At 42.6% G+C, this 17,639-nt stretch overlaps 1 protein-coding gene across 1 annotated transcript; it reads left to right on the top strand.

Moving 5' to 3' along the window:
• Positions 1–13,703: 13,703 nt before the first annotated feature.
• LOC128473697 (posterior protein-like) lies at positions 13,704–15,302 on the top strand. Its single transcript, XM_053455951.1, has one exon. It carries the CDS (start codon positions 13,704–13,706, stop codon positions 15,300–15,302), a length of 1,599 nt encoding a protein of 532 aa, XP_053311926.1.
• Positions 15,303–17,639: the final 2,337 nt, after the last annotated feature.

The following is a 17,639-nucleotide window of genomic DNA, read 5'->3' as shown; positions in this document are numbered from 1 at the left end:
GAGGTCATCTGACCAGACTCAGTCAGGGAGAAGGATTCCTTGGGAAAATTGGCCCCTGAAGAGGATCCCACAGATGGCTACTGAGGTCCTTGGACTTCTAAAAGGTCTAAATTCCATCCTGGCCAATTGTATTACAAAGAAATTAATATCCAACCTTTTTGATCACTTGGTATTTGACCTTGGTCTGGACCCAAATTACTGTGCTCTGGTTCTCTCTGAGTATGACCTCAGCTAGCTTGGCCTTGATAACATCTCTGCTGTTCCCCCTGGTGCTTGCGGCCCAGTGGTGTCGCTACAGGGGGGCAATTGCCCCCCCTAGGTTATTCTTTGCCCCCCCTGTTGCCCCCCCGCCGAATTGGGAACCACACGTCCCGGATTCCCCGGGACAGTCCCTGACTGGGACTACATGTCCCACGTCCTGGGCAGAGCTCTCCTTAGACGTGGATCACTGCAAAACTTGCTCCATCCACCTCACTGAACGGGGCTGCAATCACCCACGAAGGTTATTGAGCCGCGCTGGCCAGCTGACTCAAATCTATTTCGGATCGACTGGGGTGGATTCTTAAAAAAATCAGCTGGCGTCGCTCAATAACATTCGTGGGCGGCGTCAGCACAGCTCAATTACCTTTGTGGGGTGGTGCCAGCCCCGTTCAGTGAAGTGGGTGGAGAAAGTTGGCAGCGGGGACTCAGCAGAGTGCACTGTTAGGGCGCGTGTCTTCTCTTCAGTCAGGTAAGTTGACAAACTGGGGGCATGGTTGGCAGTGGGAGGCTGGGAAAAAGATGGCTATGGGAAACTATAGGCATCTTTGTCACTAAATAGCTCCCCATGGTCCCATGTTTAGTGACAAAGATTCCTATGGGAAACTGGGGGCAAAGGAAAACTCTGTCCCCAGTTTCCCATAGGCATCTTTGTCACTAAATAGCTTCCCATAGTCCCATGTTTAGTGACAAAGATGCCTATGGGAAACTGGGGGCAAAGGAAAACTCTGTCCCCAGTTTCCCATAGGCATCTTTGTCAGGAAATAGCTCCCCATGGTCCCATGTTTAGTGACAAAGCCAAACTCTGTCCCCAGTTTCCCATAGGTATCTTTGTCACTAAATTTCCCATAGTCCCGTGTTTAGTGACAAAGATGCCTATGGGAAACTGGGGGCAAAGGCAAAGTCTGTCCCCAGTTTCCCATAGGCATCTTTGTCAGTAAATAGCTCCCCATGGTCCCATGTTTAGTGACAAAGATGCCTATGGGAAACTGGGGGCAAAGCCAAACTCTGTGCCCAGTTTCCCATAGGTATCTTTGTCAGTAAATAGCTTACCATGGTCCCACGTTTAGTGACAAAGATGCCTATGGAAAACTGGGGGCAAAGGAAAACTCTGTCCCCAGTTTCCCATAGGCATCTTTGTCACAAAATAGCTTCCCATAGTCCCATGTTTAGTGACAAAGATGCCTAAGGGAAACAGGGGACAGAGTTTGCCTTTGCCCCCAGTTTCCCATATGCATTCCAGGTATGCTGGAAAAATGCAATAACTCAATTATGCAACCATTGTGAATAATACGATAATGTAGAATGAAGCTATTTACACAAAACCGTGAATCCATTGCCTTATATCCAGCTGAGCTTTCTGTGTGTAATTGTTTTGTTGTGTTTTATTGTGTGAGCTCTAAATACCAAGTGGGGGTTTATCTATACCTTTAATGCTGTGTTTTTATGTGAATTCCAATTGATCTATACCCACAAAGCTGGGTTTTTGTGTTATTCTATAGATCCATATCTGCTATGCTATGTTTCCATACATTATTTATGTATACCTGCAAATACATGGTTTGTATGTCATATTTAGTTGATCATTACCTGCAGTGCTGTTTCCATGTATTTATTTGATCTATACCCTTAGTGCTGAGTTTACATGTGATTTGCAGTTGATCTATACCTGCAATGCTATGTTTCCATACATTATAATTGTATACCTGCAGGATGTGTATGTCTGATTCTGTTTATTTGATCTATACCCTCAATGCTGAGTTCACAAGTGAATTTTAGTTGATCTATACATGCAAAGCTGGGCTTGTATGTTAATGTGTTGATCTATACCTGCTATAGGCAGCAGGGTCTATATCGGTGGCAGGGGCTAATATTAATATATATAATAAATAATATATTAAAGAAACTGCCAGTTCAGCTGTTATTTTTAAATCATATTTCAATTTCAAGTGATAAGTACTTATTATGTAGTTAAAAATGCATGTCTAACGCATATATGTGATTGGGCCATCACATAAATCAATAATAAAGGGAGGGGCTCGCTGGGGTCATTAATACAAATAGTGCTGGCTGGAGGAGATCATACAAGGGTGTGGGGACACCACATTAATCTATACTAAAAAGGGTGCTGGCTGAGGCATCAATACACAAGGGGCAAAAACACTAAGAGGGGTATCAACAACAATGCAGTGTGGAAATTCCATCCTGGTGTAGATGTCTGTGTCATAGATTGGTTATCAGTGTAGGAGAGCCTGTCCTGGTGTGTGTGTTTGGGTGTTGGTGTGGCAGAGCCTGTCCTGGTGTGTGTTTTGGTGTCGGTGTGGCAGAGCCTGTCCTGGTGTGTGTGTTTTGGTGTCGGTGTGGCAGAGCCTGTCCTGGTGTGTGTGTTTTGGTGTCGGTGTGGCAGAGCCTGTCCTGGTGTGTGTTTGGGTGTTGGTGTGGCAGAGCCTGTCCTGGTGTATGTGTGTCTGGGTTGCAGTGTGGCAGAGCCTGTCCTGGTATGTGTGTCTGGGTGCTGGTGTGGTAGAGCCTGTCCTGGTGTGTGTTTGAGTGTCATTGTGGCAGAGCCTGTCCTGGTGTGTGTTTTTGGGTGTCAGTGTGGCAGAGCCTGTCCTGGGGTGTGTGTTTGGGTGTCGGTGTGGCAGAGCCTGTCCTGGTTTGGGTGTCGGTTTGACAGAGCCTGTCCTGGTGTGTGTGTCTGGATGTTGGTGTAGCAGAACCTGTCCATGTGTGTGTTTCTGTGTGTGTGTTTGGATATAGGTGTGGCAGAGTGTCGGCGTGGCAGAGCCTGTCCTGGTGTGTGTATCTAGGTGGCGGTATGGCAGAGCCTGCCCTGGTGTGTGTGTCTAGGTGGCGGTATGGCAGAGCCTGTCCTGGTGTGTGTTTGGTCATCTGTTTCCTGGCACTTAATTTACAGTAGGAACTATTTCATTTTTACTTATCCAGAGATAAAACGCCCTCCTGAATTTGTAGTGACTTCAGGGGACAAAACTTTCAAGGCCCAGAAATCATTTAGTGGAAAAGTTAAGGTATTGTGTTATTTACTAAATTATGGCTTTAGGCTTCCCATGTTGAAGTATTATGTTAGTCCAATAACAAAAGTATAATTCCATAGCACATTACTTTTGGGAATAATATATATATATATATATATATATATATATATATATGTTTTTTCAGTGGTATGATTTAATGGTGGAAATTATTAATGCCCCCCCCCCAGTTTTGACTGTGGTATCTTATGTGCCCCCCCCTATATATTGTTTCTAGAGTCGCCATTGTGCTTGCCATATGTAAGAAATGAAGGGTGCCTTTAAAATGCGACATTACATTTTATGTATAATGTTTTTGGGAAGATTTGGGTTTCTGTAAGGTGAGATATCTGGTTTTACAAAGCAAGGTCATTTGCATAGTAATGCACTACAAAGGGTTTGGAACAAAAGCTCAAACAGAGATGGGATACCCCCAGGGGTCAGACACATGAAGCAAGAGATGTATTTTAACATAGATGTGTGTATCTTCACATAGACTGTCTATCTCCTCCACAATTGGGTCATACAGGAAATCTCTAGAAAGAGGGGTTGGGTGAACCACTTTCTGGGAGGTAAAAGGAATTCTGGAATGACTAGTTAGGGACTGCAATTGTCAGAAGAGTCTAAGAAAAGAGAGCGCAGTGAACAGAAGTGTTCTGGGTCAAGAGACTCAGAACGAAGCTGCGCAAGATGGCGTCCAGAAGAAGCCTGTGAGCTGAGAGAGGTTTCCCAAGAATGTGCTTAAGTATCCCTTTTGTTTTGTATTATTATCAAATGTTTTCTGTATGTTATATGTTGTATAACCTGTAACAGTGACCTAATGAAATTTCAATATACATTTTTCTATACGCTTGTATTTGTTCTTTATCTGTCACACATTCCCTAAAAGAATAACCCTGTAAGAGGGTCATAATTTCTTACACATATGTCCCATCTCCTGCTGTCTGCAATTTGATCCCATCTCAGGCTACTGCTGTGTATTAGTCTCCTTTTTCAGGTCAACATCCACCTACAGTCTCCTGTGTCTAAAGACTTAGACTTTCAACGAGGTTCTGACTTTTGTTGGATGGTACCCAAGTGGTAAACTAAGATGGCAGACAGCTATCTTCAATTAGAGACTCCATTTGTGCTATGCTAGGTTCAGGGCCTTGAAGGGTCCCTGCACAATGACAACAAGGTAGTGAGAAAAATTAAAAATAATGCCAAGCTACACCCCTCTACCTCTAAGTCCCCAGGTGTGCAGTGGGAGGGGAGGGGTTGTCTATAACTGTCCACCTCCTTGGAAATCAAAGGATGCAACCTGTTTAGAAAAAATTGTTTCTGTTTTAAAGGGATAGTCACCCTATCGAGTCCTAACCCCCCAAATTTGAATATTAATTGAGGAAAAAAAGAAAACCCCTGAATATAAGACTACCCTATAAGAAAAAAGTTTACTAGTAAGTATTAATTCACATGTTGTTACTCACCTGTCCTCGGTTCCCACGCTGCGGCAACAGCCGCCTCGTAGGAGAGGGAGACCACCCTCCAACGCACGGCCACCTCCACAGCAGCCGCTACGAAGGAAAGGGAGACCCCCCTCCAACGCACGGCCACCTCCGCAGCAGCCGCCACGAAGGAGAGGGAGACCCCCTCCAACGCACGGCAACCTACGCAGCAGCCGCTACGAAGGAGAGGGAGACCCCCCTCCAACGCACAGCCACGTCCGCTGCCATCCTCTGAAGTGCCGCGCAGAAGAGGCAGACCTCCTGCTGCAAGGCGTCCTGCTTCAGCGCTTGTGCGCCCTCTAGTGGCGAACTCCCGGTCTGTATGCAGGTCTGTATGAAGGGAGATTACGCCACACTCATGATGGCTGCGATTCCCGGACACCCGGAAGTGATGTCATGACGGTTTGGTGGGAGATTCGAACTTCCCCTGCGGTTTCCTATTTAAACCTCCTCAGTTCAGCCATACATTGCCTTCTAATGGTTGTCTATGCCTTGTGCTAGTGCCCAGATAGCGTTTTCATTACTGTTTTCCCGTGTTTTGACCTTGGCTCGCCTGACTACGTTGAATCCTGACCTCGGCTACGTTTATCCTGCTCTCTGGAATCCTGACCTCGGCTTATTTGAACTTGTTCTGTCCTGGAGTCCTACCTGACCTCGGTGTCTCCAACTACTTGTACGTGACACATGTAAACTATTTTTTCATATTTAAAAAAAAATTATGAGAAAAGTTTTGTTTTTATTTACTTTTATTTGCCAACCTGCCCCCTTATGTGCCACTCTACCCCCCAGGAATACCTTATACCCCTTATATGCCACTTTGCCCCCCAGATATGCCTTATACCCTCTTATATGCCACTCTGCCCCCAGAAATGCCTTATACCCACTATATGCCACTCTGCCTCCCAGATATGCCTTTTGACCCCCTATTTGCCACTCTGCCTCCCAGAAATGCCTTATACCCCTATATGCCACTCTGCTCCCCAGATATGCCTTATAACCCCTATTTGCCACTCTGCCCCCAAAATATGCCTTTTCCCCCTTATATGCCACTCTGCCTCCATCATATTTCTTTTAACCCCCCATATGCCACTCTGCCTCCTTGATATTCCTTTTACCCTCCTATATGCCACGCTGCCTCCCTGATAATCCTTTTAACACACTATATGCCACTCTGCCTCCCTAATTTTCCTTCTAACTCCTATATGCAACCCTGCCTTCCTGATATTCCTTTTAAACTCCTATATGTCACTCTGCTTCCCTGATATTCTTTTTAACCACCTATATCCCACTCTGCTTCCAGAAAGCCCTTATACCCCCCATATGCCACTCATACCCTCCCCAACTTACCAGTGCTTCCCTAGTAACAACCTAGGACAACCTAGGACAACCTCCGCTGCTACTGCCAGCACTTCCGCCGAGGCTTATATGAATAAGTACGGAAGGTCATGTGATGCCGGCGGAGCGTCATAGAAGCCCCGGGAGAAGTGCCGGCAGCAACGGAGGTTGTCTGTGCATATTGCACAGACCTCCACCGGCTACCAGAGAGGAGGATCCAGGTTCCCTGCGGGGGATCTGGATCTTAGTCTTGTAGTCAGACCTTTATTTGAGGTCTGATTACAAGACAACCTCAAATATAAGACGATGGTTATTTTTCTCTGAAAAAAAACCTTGTCTTATAAATTGAGCAAATACGGCAAATAAATAAATTGAACCAGTTCATATGTATATTAGTCCCATTTATCAGCAGTCCCAAGTGAGTGGTTAGAGGATGCTCACACAAGTGTTTCTATGGGCAGACCAAAATGGAATGTAAGAGGCACAAGCTATCTCCAGGACAAAGACTTGACCACTAATGGGCTTTAGTCCAAGATGTTTTTGAAACCCAACAATGGTGTAAATATTCTCCCTTACTTTGTCAGTCACTGTTGCTTCATATTCCTGGGAAACCAAGTGATGAGCCAGGAATCTATACACAATGAAAGTACAATCTGTGCCAAGCTTCATGACTTGTACCGGGGAAATCCCGTGCTGAGCACTTAGAGTGATGGAATGGTGGAGTCTTGCTGCAGTCAACTGCTTTAAGCTAGTGACTAATAGACCCTGGAACACAATCTGTATCATGTGAATTTGCCTAACAGACTTGCAAGTCTTCATATTTGTAAAAGGGTTGCAGAATTTATAGCCTGAGGGGCGACCAACTCTGAAGGACACTGTAACCTAATTGCCTTTTAGTTTCAAACGTTAGGTACCAGATGCTGAATTAGGTCATTAATGGTAACGCTTTCCTCACTATGCATAGAAGGACATAATCACAGTGTCAGCATTTTATCTTGAGATACCACCCCTAACTCATCTCTAAACATTTAATCCCCTTGAGCTGTTCTTCCAGATTGCTTACGAGAATGATTGTTAAAGTAACATTTTTGTGGTGTCCCTCATGAACAGGAAGATTTCAGGGTCTGTTTACTTGTCAATGGAGTACAACAAACAAAAACTTGTGTTAGCTTCATACACTATTTTAGTATAAAATAGAGATTTGTAATAAAGGCTTATATTAAGCAGAATGGAAAAATAACAATTGCAAAGTGTACATAAACTTATCATAATGAACAACATCCATTGATCATTAGGCAGTATACACCAGCAGCTCTTGATTTCTAGAAGAACCTAGCAGAGCTGTAAACTCTCTAAACATTTCATAGTTACTTCATACTGTTAACTGTACATACCAAAACATTTGCATACAAATATATAAACAGATTCTCACACACATGTTGAGGGTCTGTAAGCGAAAATATTTAGTGGGAGGTCTGTTAATGCAGATCCTGCGCCCTTGCGACGCGCGCAGCAACTGATGCTGTACGTCGGGATTTGCTGTCATATCCCGGCGCACAACACTGAAGCCACGCCCACCGTCTTCTGCACTGGAAGGACAGGACACAGAAGAAGAGCCAAGAGGAGGAGGGAAAGTGACAGTGACCGAGAAAAGGAATAAAAACATTCAGTGAGAGGGGATTAGTAATAGGGCCGGACTGGGAATGAAAAGCAGCCCTGGAAAAATTTGGAGACCAGCCCCATATAGTTTATCTCGCGGTCAAATTCTTATACCATACCTGGGAACTCTCACACGGAGATTGCTGGGTGAGTGCTGCTCCTCCCGTTCTCCGGGTCAAGACCTGAATGCTACAGGTCGCGGGGTCTTGACATGCCCTGTTCCCCGTGGCACATAGGGGGTTAAAAGGCATTTCTGGAGGCAGAGTGGCATAAAGGGGGTTAAAAGTCATATCATGGGGCACTCTGCCTCCAGAAAAGCTGTATGCCCCTCCTATAACATCCCCCCCGAGACTTACCACTGCTTCTGACTCCCTGGTGTCTGGTGGGAGCAGCATGTGGAGGCCGGCGTTCATGAAGTTAAAGGGGCCGGCGTGCCCGCACCTCGCCGCCCAATGGCCATGCCTCATCTCTTCTGCTGAGGCACGGGCATTGGGCAGCGGTGTGTGCACCCTGGCCTCTTTAACTTCATTAGGTGCCGGCGGCTGGAGGAGGCGGGCCGGCTGCCGCACGATGGCCGCTTTCAATCCAGCTCACAGACGCTCAGCGGCTGTTTTGAATGTTAGTCTGCCGGCCTCCCGACCCGGCCCACCGGGAAATTTCCCGGTATCCCGGTGGGCCGGTCCGGCCCTGATAAGTAAGTGTGAGAGTGATGGGTGTTATGCTGTAGGTTATGCTGAATGTTTGTGAATGAATGTTTGTGAATGAGTGTGTGTGATAGCATGGATGTCTTAGTGTGTGTGTGGGGGGTAGCATGGCATAGGGAGGCTGTAATCACATTTCTATCATGCCCAGGTTCTAGCATGTACTGGCTGCCTGGGCATGATAGGAGTTTGATTGCTGTTAGCCATTATATATATATATATATATATATATATATATATATATATATATAGTATTGTTGATTTTTTTGTTGTTGATTTTTTGTCCAATTTTGGTCCAACCACACTTTTAATAAAAGTAGGTAACACACCAAAACTGGACAGAAAAATTAAATAACACTATATACATATATATATATATATATATATATATATATATATATATATTTAAAAAATTGCTAATGGCAATCACACTCCTATCATGCCCAAGCAGTCAGTACAAACTAGAACCTGGGCATGATAGGAGTGTGAGTGCAGTTGGCTGGTAGGAACAAATTGACTTACAGAGACAGCAGGTGAGGAGGGCCCTGCTCAAATGAGCTTACAATCTATATTCCTACCAGTTGGCTGCTGATGTTGAACTGAGCATTCTTCCACTTGGACAAACTGACTGACAAAATAACGAGAGGTACTGGTTGAAATAAAGTTTAAATTTAACATAAGATATGAACCAAATGGGTTATATATATATATATATATATATATATATATATATATATATATATATATATATATATATATATATAGTTTTACATTTATTTTAGCTACTTCTTCCAGTAACCTGGAAGAAGTGGCCACAACATGCCTCTGGATTGCAGAAAGACTTATGCTCTTGCATCCAGGAGAGGAAAAAACTCCAGTGGGGTTGAAACCTCTTGGAATGGCTTGATGGGTAGTCATTCATTCTGGACAAAAGCTAATACTTGGTTTACACTAGAACCTAACATGTAGATTCAAGTATGAGTGATCTACCACTCCATCAAATTATGTGGCTAATTTTGTTCAGTGAGTAATGAGCATATTATATCAACCCTAACCCTAACCCAAATATTATTACCACCTTTCCCAACACAGATATTCTCTAGCTGCATTACCATTACTTCCAGAACAAAGGTCTTACGGCCCGGGGTTAATAAGTGTTGTCGATAGTAGTTATTATGACCATCTGAGGTTAATAAGTGCTGCTTATATCAATTAATGTGTGATTTGTGTATTTCCTCTCTCTATATATATGTGGTGGTTATCGTTTGTGCTTTATTCTCCCTCCCATCCTACCCTATCCATGTGCCACATGCCCTGCCCACGGACTTTGGCCACTCGTAGCCCAGACACCCCTTGAGCCTTGCCACAGCGTGCTTACATGGAGATAAACCGAGAACGACGGTTAAAGTTCTACAGACATTGTGGGGCTCAGTGGCCTAAGCGAGGCGCCGACTGTCTGGGCAGGGCGGGAAGATGTGGACATGATTTATGGTCTTTTTCTCACCTAACCTGTATATAAGCTTGTGTATTTCCCCAATAAAGTGTGTTACTTCCATGGACATTTGTCTCGTCTAATGCTTCAGGGGTTCGCTGGATCACTCATTGTCCTTTTTAGGACAATTACAGCAATGTATTTGGCTACGCCTCAGCGAGCTGCAGTGCCTCGAAGTTAAAGACACTGGACCAGTTCCTGAACCCTTCCTTGCTAGTGTCTGCTACTGCTGGAAGCGGTTAACCAATTCGGTCCTGGCAGGAAGCATCATAGAACCGACGGGTGTACCCAGTCGGGGTACAAGGCGTGCCCGTCACAAAAGGAGATAGTGATCTTTTTGTAGAGGTAGAAGGTGTGGGAGCGTTACTTTACAGTATCTCTATTAGTGGTTATTGTCTACAGACTGAGAACTTCCCCACATGCAACATTAATTAACATGGCCTGACTGAGATAAAATCACACAATAAGTAATTTTAAAATAAAACTAGCTTACATTAAATCCAGAGGGTCATGTTAGTAATTTACGCTGGCAAAGAAAAAAAAGCAATGGAAGGTTAATGACAAAGTAACTTGGCAGAGATCAGCACAGAACCAAATACCCCCATTTTTAGTCCTTGGGATATATCCTGGGAAACGCTCCAAAATCTTGTGGAAAGCCTTGCTAGAAGAGTGGAAGCTGTTATAGCTGCAAAGGGGGGGACAACTACATAATAACTTCTATGTATTTAGAATACACTTAAAAGTCTTAAAAGTCCCTGCAAGTTTAAAGGTCAGGTGTTCCAGTATCTTTGTCCATATAGTGTAGTTGTGCAGTCAACTTAATATTGGTTAATATATGAGCTAGACAATTTGCTCCACTATGAAAAAGTTTCCTTTACCAATTTTACAACATGCGACTTTCAAAGAATAAATATCAAATACAAACCGCAGTCTAATTAGTAAGGTGGGTTTCCTACAAAATCACACCACTGATTTGATTTTACTACCTATAAAATGTTGTTATGTTCAATACGATAAATAAAATAAAAAAACCTATGCCATTTAAACACCATTTATGACTCAACAGCAGGCCTTGTCCTACAAATTTAAAATAAAGCAGTTTGTTCATTTAGATACAAGCATAATTTTATTTTCTTTATTTTTCTGTATGTGGAAGACTAATGAAACGTCCACAAGAAAATATTTAGGTGTTACTGGGAAAATATAGGTTATTTAGAGTAATTTATTCTGTATTTTCCACAGCTGGCAGAGGCCAGATAGATGATAAAGTTTTTCTCCCCCACATGAATTAGAATCAGATAAACTTTATTCAGTATTTTTATGAGACGGTATCTTAATTTCATTTTTAATTAGGTCCCTCTCTCATTGTATGCCACATGATTAGACCAGAGTTGAAAAAATACCCCATTCTGATGTCTATGAAGGAAGGACTGTGGAGATACTTATGCCTGCTATTCTGCTAATAACCATTTCAATCCCAGAGGGACCAGTAATACATGGCATCACTTTACTTTGTCTGTATCGTGGATAATTACTTTTCTGACAGAGAGAGTTAATAATATTTTCCTGTTATAGATAAATGAAGCAATTTTAATATGCACATAGCTATTATGTGCCCAAACACAGCTCTGCACTACTGTTGCCCGAGGTGGAGGGCTCAGCAGGTCCTACTGGCAACTGTTAGATGATTCTAACCAGAACCAGTTGTCTGAGGTGACCTGGGACTGATTATTGCCAGTGGTCTTTTGCAAACGTCTGTCTTTATATATAAGAATTTAATGGTATTCCTACTGAAGCTGATATAGATCCTTAACAGTAAAACAGTGTGTTGAACTGTTAATGATTAAGAAGGTTTTGGCCTTTCTGTTCAATTTTGCAGACATTTGGAGAGCTGTCTCAGTTGTTAAACAGATTGCTGGGAATTTGGCCTTACGAAGGTGCTTTAAAACTGGTATCCAACCATTGACAAGAACATGGGAGTTGTATTTTATTAGCACTCAACCTACTTTAAATGAAAAACAGAATAACTTAATGCAATATTGATTCCTTTTTCTTCTTTTCCTTTTGACATCTCAACCCACCAGCTCCAAACTCGTCTCCCTAACCTCCTCCTTTGGCCTTTCCTAGTGGACTAATTCCCTCTCATACACACACTCAGGGACACCCAATTGATCTTGTTTTTACAAGATGAAGCTTCCTCTCAGATTTCTCTATCTTTCCCTTCCCTTTCTCTGACCACCACCTTCTAACCTTTTCTCCAATACTTACTCCTAACAATACAACGTTGCAGTGTTCTCCTCATATTCATAGTCCATTTCCAGATTATGACCTTCCCCAACTATCAGCGTCACCGGAACCTGTCCTACCTTCCTTATAACCTTTACCTGTCCAGATGCAGCAGTCCCTTTTGTTTCTATTTATTTCTTGTTAGCATAACCCCCAACAACTTAAACATCAACCATGGCATACTAAAAGCATGCAATGCTACTTTGTAAGATCCTAACCAACAAAGACTTTACTCACTACAAATGAATGGCACACTCCTACAACGCTATTCGCTCTCTTGCTAAACAATTCTCCACTCGGATATCCTCCCTATCTACAAACCCATGCCACTTTTTTTCCACCTTCCACACCCTTCTCTGTCCTTCCATACCCCACACCACAAACCTCTCTCACTGTCCAAGACCTTGTCACCCACTTCAAGAACAAGATCAAAATTATCAGGGTGTAAAAAGGAAGGCATGATTGACAACCAACTGTATGCCAATGAAGTGTAATGGTGTTATGATGCAGAGATCCAATGGGCAAAGCCTCTCTATACATGACCTTAAAATGGTCTGAAACATTAATGGAGATTCTTCTCTGCAGAGCACATGGCAAATCAGTTAGGACATATGGTCACCTTCCACTCCCTCCCCCAGTGCAATGTCCTTTCCCTTTTCTATCACCTTGGTCTCTAAGGGTCACTGGAGAAGATAGGTTACCAGGGGAGTGTCCAGCAGAAGGAGGACTTATTGTGCTTATAAAGTCCTGCCAACTCTCTCTCTCTCTCTCTCTCTGAGTCTGCGTGGAGATGATCACATGGGAGTGGTAATTGTATCACGTGTTTACAGGCTTATCCTGCTGTTTCTTTGTTATTTCCATTCAATCAATGAATAGTTAGTTTGGTAACAGCATATACTAACTTATAGTAATTTGTATATGTATTGTTAATTTGTTTAGCCTCTCTTAATAAATATTGTTAATTGCAGAAAACAAGGAGTGTGGACTCTGACTTTACACTCGATAGTGGTTATTGATAGCATAACAGTGTATATATATATATTCATACAGTAAATGTTATTCAATAATTACAGTAAGATTCATAAAATACAAACACGTTTTTATATTTATAACATTTGGCGAGCCAGGTAATTATTTTTTTACCACTTTTTGCTCACTTGCAAGAGGGGACAATCCAGTTTTCTCCAGATACAAGTGAGCTAAAAGGGACAAAATAACTGAACCGATTTTGTTTTATTTGCTGGAAGCGTTTTCTGCAATACGTCTCGGGCCAAGACGTGAGAGATCCTAAGAGGCAACCAGAGTGAGACGCAATTAGTAAGCCGGACATCATTTCTGGAGGATCGCGTTTTATCCAGACCGAGGATTCAAAGTGGGGTGCACACCATTTGATTGCCTGCAGTCTGAAGACACAAGTCGTGTGAGTAAATTATAATTTATTTTTTGATATATAAGAATGGAAATTGTAGCACAGTATGCAGAAGCTAGCACTTTTGACCCATTAATGATGGAAAATGAAAATGAATTTAAACAAATGCATAGCTTGTGGTTGCAATGTGAGAAAGAGAATTGCAGAGTAGACAATAAGAAGTGGTGCCTGAATAAAGATAGACTGAAAATCCAGAACTGTATGAAGTTGCTGAAGTTATTGAGGAATCAGTTGAACCGTATACTTGTGGGGCACACTCCTGTGGCCTCCATAATAAACAACACAAGTAAATATAGTGATTGTCCAACCTGTGGATTAAATGGAGATTATGTAAACACATTAGAGGACAATTACGAAGCGAGAGGAGAGTTGATATCATCCCTTAGGACATGTTTAGCCACGCAAACCCCAGTTGCTGTATGCAGCCAGGGGGAAACATGTGCAGAAGAAGAAGAAGAGGCACAAAGTATTGTAGAGAATGAGAACCCAGGAACAAACATAGGAAACCGTATACTGGATGAGCTAGATAATGGTGGTATCCCTGTATTAACCCCTCTTGTAACAAAGCCAGCAATACCACATTTTATGGACCCTTTATCTGTTTCACCTAGTGTTAAAAGCAGGACATCTGCCACCCTGCAAACTGCTAAAATTCTACAGCAGCAGGATAGAGAGAAGGTGATGAAACAGCTGATGAAGTTAAAGCCCCTCTTTCCCCCATATGACTGCAAAACAGATGTCCTTTCCAACATGTCCAATTTCGAATCAGCAGTTAAACAATATATGCTCTCTCCTAAAGAGGCATGTATGATGCTTAAAATGTGGGCCCCAAGCAGCATTGCATGTAGATTTAATCCACCCATAAATGGCCCTATTAATCGAGACCGAGATTGGTTTAAAGATGATAAATGGGGTACAGAGGGAGACAGACTTAGAGCTGTCTCCAAATTTGTAACAGGAGACAGAGATTTAGATCATTCACTTGCTGAGATGAAGGTGAATTTACAAGATGATCCGTGGGTTTTTGCTTCCAAATTTGAGCAAGTCTATCGGCTAACCCACCGCATTCCACCAGATCAAACCCCTCCTGATCTACTGCAATACCTAGTAAAAAAATTCACTTACTTAGACCCTGGAGTGCAGATGATGGCAGAGGAAAAAGATACTTTGGAAGGGGTATTGACCATCATAGGGAAGGCCAGGCAGAATTTAATGAGGAAAGGAGTCATAGGACAGAGCAAGGTTGCGATTGTAACTACCAATGAAGGGAAGCAATCTCTACCTGAGATTCCCTTCAGAGGGATTTGTTATTATTGCAATAAAAATGGTCATAGACAGAAAGAATGTAGAAAGGCCAAGAGAGACCAAAGGGTGACTGAGGGATGGCATGTTAGTCCATCTCCCTGGTCTGTCAAAGAAAGTGATCAAAGAGGATCTGTAAAGATGAAAAGAAATAACAGTCCTGAAAAGGCAGGTCAGGAACATCATTCTAACCCTCTGCCTAGGACCAATCTGTATGGTCCGGCACGGGAGGCTCTGAGAATGATGGCAGTACAAGGAGCGGTTACTAATGACCACAAACTGAAACCAGGGGATGAGGCTCCTCTAATTTTATTTTCAGATTGACTAGCACTGGACGATATGGTTCCTATTTGTAAAACATTAAGGGACCATTCCGGACGTCCATACGTGCATGGTATTATGGCAGGACATCACACTAAGATTCTGATTGATACAGGAGCTTCAGTGACATTAACCGATCTACCATTAAGTCCTCCTTCTGGGGCGAAAAATACATTTCTCGTAGGACTTGGTGGTTCCCAGTCTCAGGCATTTCTTATTCCACAAGTGACCTTGACTTTAAGTGCTCAGTGGAGTAAGAAAATACTGATCTGGCAAAGTAAAAACACTGAAGGTACTATACTGGGTGCAGATGTAATGCGAACAGAAGGAATGCTGGTAGACCTTTGCAAAATGTTTTGTGGAGAGATATGCAAAACCTGTGTTCTCTATTAGGAATACAGCAGAGATTTCATATACCTTATCATCCCCAGTCATCCGGTATAGTGGAAAGAATGAATCATACTCTGTCCAGGTTATCTAAAATGCTGGTACAATATGGCAAATCATGGGTTAACCATCTCCCAGCAGTACTCATGGCTATCAGAGCTACACCCTCTAATGCCACTAGGTGCTCTCCATATGAATTAATGACAGGGAGAAAAATGGCACTAGGCCATCCAGGTGAACCACAACTTTCAACTCCACTGAGAGAATCTGTATCTAGAGACCAGTATCTCTCCCAAATTCAGGAGCAATTAAACTCATTGCTTCACTTTGCTGCCTCCAATATGGCCCCAACAGATTGCAAAATTTTATGCACACCTCAAACTCTGTTTGAGAAGGGGGGGTTAGTAATGATTAAAAATTTTCAGAAAAATTCTCCCTGGGATGCAAATTGGGAAGGGCCCTATGTAATTCGAGACACACTGGGCACAACAGTTCTACATGTACAGAGGTCTAACCCCAAAAAGGCCAGAAGGCAGCCTGGATATAAGTGGGTGCATGTAGATCAGTGTAAATTATATAAAGTGACTTGTGCTCCAGATACAGAGTTAACTGCTAAGGATTGATGCTTCTGCTTGATCTTTTTAGGTGCCCGAAGTATGACAAAGTGAAATAATATTCTAAGAAGAATGAAGCTCAACATCTTTCCGGTCATGTTGCATTTCCTTAAACAATTCAGGACATGTGAATCCGATAATAATTCCCTATTGGAACTGAATGCAACTCCATCCACTCAGCAACATAATGGAAGTTATACAGATACCAAAAATGAATCTTCCAATACTTGAACTTAACACAAACTCATTTGACCAACATCCTGAAGGCAATTATACTGGAAACAGCTCTTGGACTGATCTGGGCATCACTCCGCCCTCTCGAGACCGCAGAGGGAATTACGCCAATGGAATAGAAGGATGTACTAAAATATGGAGTGGTGACAATGTATATGATATGTGTTTATATGTAATACTCAGTGGGGGTGGGGGTGTTGTTGAAATTTTTGGGGAAATAATAAATAATAATATTTTGGGATTTGGGGTAGATAACCAGGGCAATTAAGATGATTGGGAATGTAAAGGGTCAGTTTGGGAAAAATTTACTGTAGTTTTAAGTGGTAGGGATGTAAAACTGACTGGTTAGTGTCTACACATTTTAAATTTCTACACATTTTCAAAATTGTTCCAGAATTACCTGTACTATGGAAAGAGCTTTAATAAGGTGGGCAGAAAGGGGTAAAAATAGATATAGAAGAGGGGTTGTGGACACAGTTCTGGGAGGTGTAGGAACTGGGTTGGGTTAGTGAATGCAGTAGACATAGCCAGTATGACAGCAGCACTACAGTTGTTAACTGACACTCCTAGTACAACTTGGTGGCAAAAGTTAGCTAATACTTTCTCTAATCAACATGGGGTACTGCTCTGGGGAACTTATTCATACATCCATTTATTATTGTATTGTGTGTTTCTGTAGTATGTATTGTTATTCAAGTTTGTATGTGTTGTTACCTGAAGTCATTGATTGCCAGAGTATATCACCTCCATTATGGAATGCAAATGGAAAGAACTCTGTAAATAGCGGGCTGGGCATGCATACATAGTAGATACACTGCGAGGTACGCTATCCCTCTTGTCTCCAGTGGGTTTTATAGAGTCCAGGAGTCTCATCCACTTCATTGTCAAAAGGAGGGATGTAAAAAGGAAGGCATGATTGACAACCAACTGTATGCCAATGAAGTGTAATGGTGTTATGATGCAGAGATCCAATGGGCAAAGCCTCTCTATACATGACCTTAAAATGGTCTGAAACATTAATGGAGATTCTTCTCTGCAGAGCACATGGCAAATCAGTTAGGACATATGGTCACCTTCCACTCCCTCCCCCAGTGCAATGTCCTTT

Source organism: Spea bombifrons, chromosome 2 (assembly GCF_027358695.1).
Source record: "Spea bombifrons isolate aSpeBom1 chromosome 2, aSpeBom1.2.pri, whole genome shotgun sequence".
Lineage (NCBI taxonomy): Eukaryota > Metazoa > Chordata > Amphibia > Anura > Pelobatidae > Spea > Spea bombifrons.
Note: the sequence above shows the minus strand (reverse complement) of the source record. Positions and strands in the feature narration are given on the sequence as shown.